Source organism: Geospiza fortis, unplaced genomic scaffold (genome assembly GCF_000277835.1).
Source record: "Geospiza fortis unplaced genomic scaffold, GeoFor_1.0 scaffold387, whole genome shotgun sequence".
NCBI classification, from domain to species: domain Eukaryota; kingdom Metazoa; phylum Chordata; class Aves; order Passeriformes; family Thraupidae; genus Geospiza; species Geospiza fortis.
Genome location: NW_005054546.1, coordinates 465,024 through 472,265, shown reverse-complemented (window position 1 = coordinate 472,265; position 7,242 = coordinate 465,024). Strand labels below are relative to the sequence as shown.

General features: G+C 58.1%; 1 protein-coding gene across 1 annotated transcript; it reads right to left on the bottom strand.

Moving 5' to 3' along the window:
• Positions 1-370: 370 nt before the first annotated feature.
• Positions 371-6,301, bottom strand: SEMA4A (semaphorin 4A). The gene is made up of 13 exons (XM_031063963.1): positions 6,075-6,301; positions 5,900-5,962; positions 5,720-5,818; positions 5,129-5,234; positions 4,910-5,026; positions 4,694-4,824; positions 4,016-4,185; positions 3,299-3,449; positions 2,880-3,069; positions 2,677-2,792; positions 2,425-2,588; positions 2,237-2,349; positions 371-1,239 (listed from the first exon to the last, which is right to left on the bottom strand). Exons 1-13 carry the CDS (start codon positions 6,297-6,299, stop codon positions 662-664), a joined length of 2,223 nt encoding a protein of 740 aa, XP_030919823.1. The 5' UTR covers positions 6,300-6,301; the 3' UTR covers positions 371-661.
• Between the last annotated feature and the right edge of the window lie 941 nt (positions 6,302-7,242).

Here is a 7,242-nt window from a genome sequence, read left to right as displayed (position 1 = left end):
AAAGAGGGAGGGGGGACAGCCAGGGAGCAGTGGGGGCACCCCAGGGACCATGGAGCGCTGAGGGGTGGGTGGCAGTGCAGGGTGGGTGCCCTCGGGGCTGGATTAGGGAGCCCATCCAGCACAGCTTGCCTCATCCTGAGGTTTTTACGGAACTTGTTGTTTTTTCCTGGGGTCAGCATCCACCATTCCCAGCCATGCCCACCCCACGGTGACATTTCTCCTCTGTGCCACATCCTTTGCCTGTCCCCATGTCTCCATGACCTCTCTCCCTGTCCCATTCCCTTGCTCCCAGGGCCCATTCCACCCTCACCCCCAGAATGCGAGCCTTATGTTAAAACAGGTGAATTAAATAAAACAAAAACCAAAAAAACCCATGCTGAGGTTTTTATGGAACCTGTTTTTTTTTTCCTGGTGTCAGCATCCACCGTTCCCAGCCATGCCCACGCCATGGTGGACTTTTCTCCTCTGTGCCACATCCATGACCTCTCTCCCTGTCCCACTCCCTTGCTCCCAGGGCCCATTCCACCCTCACCCCCAGAATGTGAGCCTTAGGTTAAAACAGATGTATTAAATAAAACAAAAACAAAACCAAAAAACCCTTTCACAGGTCCACCCCTCCCCACACCCCCCTCCCCAGGGTCTCCCTGAGCCACTGCCAGTGTCACGCCGTGTCCCCTGCTGGCACATGCAGCCTGTTGTTGTCCACATCCACGTCCCCACCGAGCTGGAGGCAGCACGCCTGGGAGCCTTCATCCTCCTCCTCCTCCTCGGTGGCAGCCCCGGGTGCCGGGGGCTCCCCGGTGCCCCCGTTGAGGGGCACCTTCTCCCTCTGGCGGGCCGGGGGGCTGTGGGGCGTGCTGCAGCCCCTCACCTTGCTGCGAGCTCTCAGCTGGTCCCGGTAGGCCATGAGGGCCAGGCAGGCGGCCCCGGCCAGCGTCACGGCCAGCAGCACCGTCACCGTGACAAACTGGGACCAGTACGAGCGGGGCGGCGGGCCCTCCCGGCCCAGCTGGGCCCCGCCAGAGTCCCTGAGCTGGTAGCGAGCCACGGGCCAGGTGTCTGTGGCCTGGCAGGTGTAGGTGCCCTCCATTCCCTGCTGCATGACGACCACCAGCGTGTGGTCAGGCTGCAGCACCGTGTGCCCCTGGGCACTGCCAGGCTGCTGCCAGCTGTAGGTGGCCAGGGCGGAGCGGCGCGGGCACGGCAGCTGGACCACGGTGTTCAGCGGGGGGCTGAGCCCTGTGGGTGTGGAGAACAGAGTGATGTGGTGTGCACCTGAGGCAGGGTAGAGATTTTCTAGGGTAGAAATCTATTTTGGTTTAGGTAGAATGTACATCTTGCTGCGTAGTCGAGCTGCAAAAAGCCTAAGTGTCGCAGACATCTTTTATGAAAAATCCTTTCCTTAGGATTTTTCCTCCTGAGAAGCTGAGAGGCCTCAGGAACAAAATGTAAACAATAATTATCTGCTGCTGTGGAATGCAACAGGTGGATCTGTGATTGGTCTCATGTAGTTGTTTCTAATTAATGGCCAATCACAGTCCAGCTGTCTCGGACTCTGTCTGAGACAGAAGCTTTTGTTATCTTTCTTTCTTTTTCTATTCTTAGCTAGCCTTCTGCTGAAATCCTTTCTTCTATTCTTTTAGTATAATTTAAATGTAATATATATAATAAAATAATAAATCAAGCCTTCTGAAACATGGAGTCAGATCCTCGTCTCTTCCCTCAAGCTGAGACCCCTGTGAACACTGTCACACCTAAGCTCAGAGAAACTGCTTCAGTGAAAGACAGAGATAAGGGGGGAGGAGACAGAAAGTGATAGAGAGACAGAGAGACTGCTATGAGAGCAAGTCAAACCTGACCTAGGAATTTTTTCTGATAAAGAAGAACTAGCGGCAAATGTCATGCGAAATTTGTAAAAATAAAGATGTAAATATTTATAAAATATAATGTAAATACTTATAATTGTATATTGTAAATATTTATCAATATAAATGTAAATATTTATAAAACAAATATTGTGAAATTGTATGCATATGTATTTGAGAGGGGGATAAAAAGGGACCTGAAGTTCCCAGAGGTATGCATGTCATTTTAGGGGAACAATTCCCACATGCGTCCAGAGCTGTAATAAACATACCGGCTTTACAACTTTCACAAAAGCTGTAGAGTTTTGTTTATCCCCTAAAAACACACGCCATGAGCCCCATCCCACCCCCCATGTACCCCCATACTCAACCCTGCACAGCGGGATCCTCCGGTGCCCCCCAGGAGCGGGGCATGGCCGCGCTCCTCCCGCGGTGGCACACGGTGTCCGGTCTCCCCCTCTCAACATCCTGCAGCCACGCACTCCTGCAGCCAGGAGAGAGGGGTCAGCAGCACCCCAGTGACCCCCCCAGCCCTCCCAGCTCCCATCCTGCTGCTCACTTGTTCTCGGTGGCGAGGTGGGCGGGCAGGCAGGCTCCCCCGGGGCTGTGCCAGGCGCAGTAGGGGTCCCGTGCCAGCACGCACTCGGCGCAGCTCCGGTGCAGGCTGCAGTTGGCCAGCGGGACCTGCAGGACGCCTCTGGAGTAGCCCACGTAGAGGATGCCCTAGGGAGGGAGAGGTGCAGGGCTGAGCTTCCCCCTGGTGCTGGTTTTGGGTGGTTGTTGGGTGTCTGGGTGCTCACACCTGCCCTACCTTCCCTGGTGCCAGCAGCAGGTTCTTCACCGGCTCTGGCGCTGCAAAGAGCTGGATGCTCTCCACGATGTGGGCACCCCCAGGCAGCTCCACTGCCTTGTGCAGGAGACCTTTGTCTGTGGAGCATGGGGGACATTGCTGAGGCTTTGGAGCCAAGGGGAGGGTGGGATGGGTGACCCTCTGTGCCCTCCATATCAGCCCACCTGTGGCCAGGAACATGACACGGTACAGGGTGCCCCGCACACCGCGGGTCTCGTGCACTGTGATGCGCGTGTAGGTGACATCAGACTTCACCAGGAGAGGCTGCCCCCGGAGGGGTGACACCTTCCCGTCCATCAGGAAATGGTCCTTCATGAAGCTGAGGGCTTTGTCCATGGAGGCAGTCATGGAGCACTGTGGAGGGACAGAGGGGTTTGTGCTGGGGTGGGAAACTGAGACACGGGGAGGGGAGGATGTGCTGCAGAACCACGCTGCCCTGGCCAGCATCAGTGGGGTGCAGAGGGACCCTTCTCCTTTCCCATCCCACCTGCAGTGTGGGCACACAGGGATACACAGAGCCCATCTCCTGGGGACCAGCGTTGTCCCCTGGTGGGGAGCACACCCCTGAGTGGGCAGCACTCACACTGCCAGGCCGAGGACTCATGTCAGGGCCACTGTAGACGGTCCAGCGAGAGCTCTCCTTGTTCAGCTCCTTGTACTTGCCCTCGAAGACCTCCTCCAGATCCTTCTGTCTGTAGGCACAGACGGCGGCGCTGCCCGCGCTGCCCTCCTGCCTGCAGGGAGGGACAGTGGGCAGCAGCAGGGCAGGGGCCCCTGGGCTCCCTGCACAGCCCTGGGCGCTCACCTCGGCCAGGTGAACAGCCCTGGGCACTCAGCACTGCGAGGTGAACAGCCCTGGGCACTCCCCACTGCGAGGTGAACAGCCCTGGGTGCTCAGCACTGCGAGGTGAACAGCCCTGGGCACTCACCAGTGCCAGGTGAACAGCCCTGGGCACTCCCCACTGCGAGGTGAACAGCCCTGGGTGCTCAGCACTGCGAGGTGAACAGCCCTGGGCACTCACCAGTGCCAGGTGAACAGCCCTGGGCACTCCCCACTGCGAGGCGAACAGCCCTGGGTGCTCAGCACTGCCAGGTGAACAGCCCAGGGCACTCAGCACTGCGAGGTGAACAGCCCTGGGCACTCAGCAGTGTGAGGTGAACAGCCCTGGGCACTCAGCACTGCGAGGTGAACAGCCCTGGGCGCTCACCAGTGCCAGGTGAACAGCCCTGGGCGCTCAGCACTGTTAGGTGAACGGCCCTGGGCGCTCAGCACTGCCAGGTGAACAGCCCTGGCACTCACCACTGCGAGGTGAACACCGCGTAGAAATCAGCGCTGCCATTGTGGCGAGGCAGGGCAAAGGCGTGGTGGATGACGTTGAAGGGGAAGTGGCCGGGCTCGGAGCACTCCAGCTGCGCCTTCAGGAAAGTTGTCCACTTCTTCTGCAGCACCTTGTCCCCCCCTACATCGCTCTGCAGGAGGGTGCTCATCACCAAGGTGACAAGACCCCCTTGTCCCCTGGCATTGTCCCCTATAATCATTGGTATCACAGTACAACTATCATCCCCATTATGGTCTCTTGTCACTGTCCCTGTCCCATTGTCTCCTGTCACATCATCATCATCCCCCATTGTCGCTCTGATTTTTTAAGATTTTCTAAGCTTTCTGATGTTGACATTCTTGTAGCGAACTTTCTCACACACTTTCTGTAAATAACTCATTGTTTTACACTCTTTTATAGAAGAAGAGAAATTTGATGGACTGGTAGTTTGTCCAGTGTCATTGGAGAGGCGGCACTGTCACCCTCCAATCCACTGTCACTTTTAGAAAACTATAAATGTTAAAGTCACAAAATAAAGCTCCCTTTTTTTCTTCTTCACCTTGAGAGCAGCACTGTGCGCTTGTGTTCTTTCGTGTCCTATAGTGACACCCCATTGCTGTACCCCCCGTGCAGCCCACCACCATTCCCTGCTGTCACACCTTGCAGACACGGGCCACCCGTGGCACCAGGAGTCTCTCAAAGAAGTCGAACTCATCCGCTGTCTCCTCGAAGAAGAAGTAGACCTTGTCGTCCCCAGGGAGGCTGAAGGAGGCCACGAAGGCGGCGTCGGCTGCAGGCACAGGGGGGTGAGAAGCTGGAGCCATGGAGGGCTGCAGGACCTCCCAGGAATGCTCCCCAGGGCTCCAGCTTCTCACCCGAGAGCCAGCGGAGGAAGGCGTCTGTCTTGAGCAGGGTGCGGGTGCCCAGCGAGCGGGAGATGATGGGCTCGTTGCCCTGGAAGTTGTTCATGGTGCCAGCATAGAGCTCCCCATCTGCCCAGGGACACAGAGGGGGCTGAGCCGTGGTGAGGACCCCCCACCCTCGCCCTCCACTCCATGGGAGCCCAGCTGAGAGGCCACTGGCCCCATACTCACCCACCAGCAGGGCCGTGTAAGTGTGCTGGGGATCAAAGGGGCACTGGCCCTTCCCGTCCAGGAAGGACTGTCCTCTGCCACTGGCCAGCGTGAAGCTTTCCAGATGCTGTGCAAAAGGGGAGAAAAATCAGCCAAAGGACTGAAAACAACCCCAAATCTGTAGGGAATGACTGTGGAATACCTTGCAGACATAGGGTCTTCAAGGTGGGTGCAGGGATGAAGGCAGGGGCTGATGACACAGGGTGCTGGGGGTACCCGGCTCCTGTCACCTTCCCTTATTGTCATTTTGGGGAGTGGCAGTCCCCACCACGTGCTCAGCATGGAGGAAACTGAGGCAGGGACAGAGAGCCTGGAGTCACCTGAGGGGACCCAAAATTGGGGTTTCTCTGCCAGAGGAAGAGTTGCTGGCAGCTGAATGAGAATCACCAAGGGCTCCTTTAGCAGATGGGACATAAAGACGTCCCTTGGGGGGGACACCCAGCACCCCCATCCTGGGCTCACTTCTGGGCTCTATTTTGTGGCTCCTCACAAAATACAACCTCACAATCTGCCCAGACAGCCCCAGAGTGCTGCCCTGGGGAGGACACTCACAATGTAGGTGCACGCAGGGCTGAAGGCGTAGGTCCCACAGGCGTAGAGGTGGGTCTGGTTCAGGGCCACCAGGACTCGGATGAAGTTGAAGCACTCAGTCTGAGGGGCAAAGAGCAGAGTTGGGTGCTGAGCACCCTCATAGCTTTGTGGCTCCCCTGAGCCCCCACAGGGCCAGCTCACCTCTTGGCTCTTCTTCTTAAAAGCACATTCAGATGTTTTCTCATCTGTGGGTCCCCACCTTATCTGCAAAGGGAACGAAGACGTTCCTGAGCTGTCGAGCCCAGCCCCACAGGGAAACTGAAACACAGCAGAGGCACCTCCCTCTCCCACCTCCCCAAAAGTGGTGGCTGCTCACCGAGGCTTTGGCACGGATGCTGCCAGGGGTGCCAACAGTGAGGGCCAGCAGCCAGTCGCGTGCCCCCACGTAGAGCTGCTCCTCGCTGTCATCCAGGAGGAAGATGTCGTAGTGGGACACGTTGTCCTGGCTGAAGTGGGTGAGGGTCCGCCGGGGGTCCCCTGGCAGGAGCAGAGGGGGTGAGGGGAGCCCAGGGGTCACACATACACCCCCACCATCCTCCATGTGCGGATGTGGCAGCAGCTGCCAGCGCAGCTCTGCTTAATCTCACACAGGAAATGGGGTGCAGTTCTTCCCCTTCAGATCTCATACCACCATCGCCCCTTCACCCTCCAGCTCCCCACTTCCCACTGTCCCCTCCAGCTCCTGCTGCAAGAGCTGGACATCCCCAAGCTGCAGACCCCCAGAAATGGGGTGCATTTCCCCCCAAGCTGTGCCTGTGATGCTCTGGGGCCATGGCCAAGGGTAGTGCCCTGTTTGGGGCATGCACTGCCCCAGAGTGCCACCCTGGAGGGGTTACAATCCCCCAAGGTGCCAGATTTGGGGGGTCACCAGCCCCCAGGGTGCCCTTGGGCACAGCCAGAGATTGCAGATTCTCGTTCATCCCCAGCAGGCACCGAAACTGGGGGATTTTTGCAATGTTGGGCATGGCTGCACGGGGAAAGGGAAGTGACAGCGCAATCAGGGCTGGAAAGGCACGACCCTGCCATGGGGCACAGACCCTCCTGCAGCCTGATCGCCACATCACAGCCCCCCCAATCCCCTGCTTTGCCACCTGCCTTCCAGCTGTGCCCTGTCCCTTCCAGAGGCAGCTTTTCACCCCCCCAGGGTGACCCTGAGCAGACCCTGGGTGCCAGCTGGGTGACAAAAATCACCGTAGGATCTGGCCCATTGGCTGCTGGGGCGCCAGTGGATGATTCTCTCATCTCCCCCAACACCACCTGAGGCCAGGCACTGTCCCCAACCCCACTGAGGGTCACAGATGGGGCAGGGGGGGCTATGCTGGGGGGCACCCCAAGGTTCCTGCTGCTGTCACTGTCCCCAGCCCCACTGAGGGTCAATGATGGGGCAGGGGGGGCTATGCTGGGGGGCACATCAAGGTTCCTGATGCTGGATGCTCAGCCCTAGGGGTGGACACTGTCCCATGCAGAGGCTGTGTACTCCCCTC

Coding starts and splice junctions, on each gene's coding strand:
- SEMA4A (XM_031063963.1), bottom strand. CDS start 6,299: ATGGAGGATGGTGGGGGTGTATGTGTGACCCCTGGGCTCCCCTCACCC. Junction 2,793..2,879: donor TGTCATGTTCCTGGCCACAG/GTGGGCTGATAT, acceptor CATGCTCCACAG/ACAAAGGTCTCCTGCACAAG. Junction 2,350..2,424: donor CACCTCGCCACCGAGAACAA/GTGAGCAGCAGG, acceptor TCCTGGCTGCAG/GAGTGCGTGGCTGCAGGATG.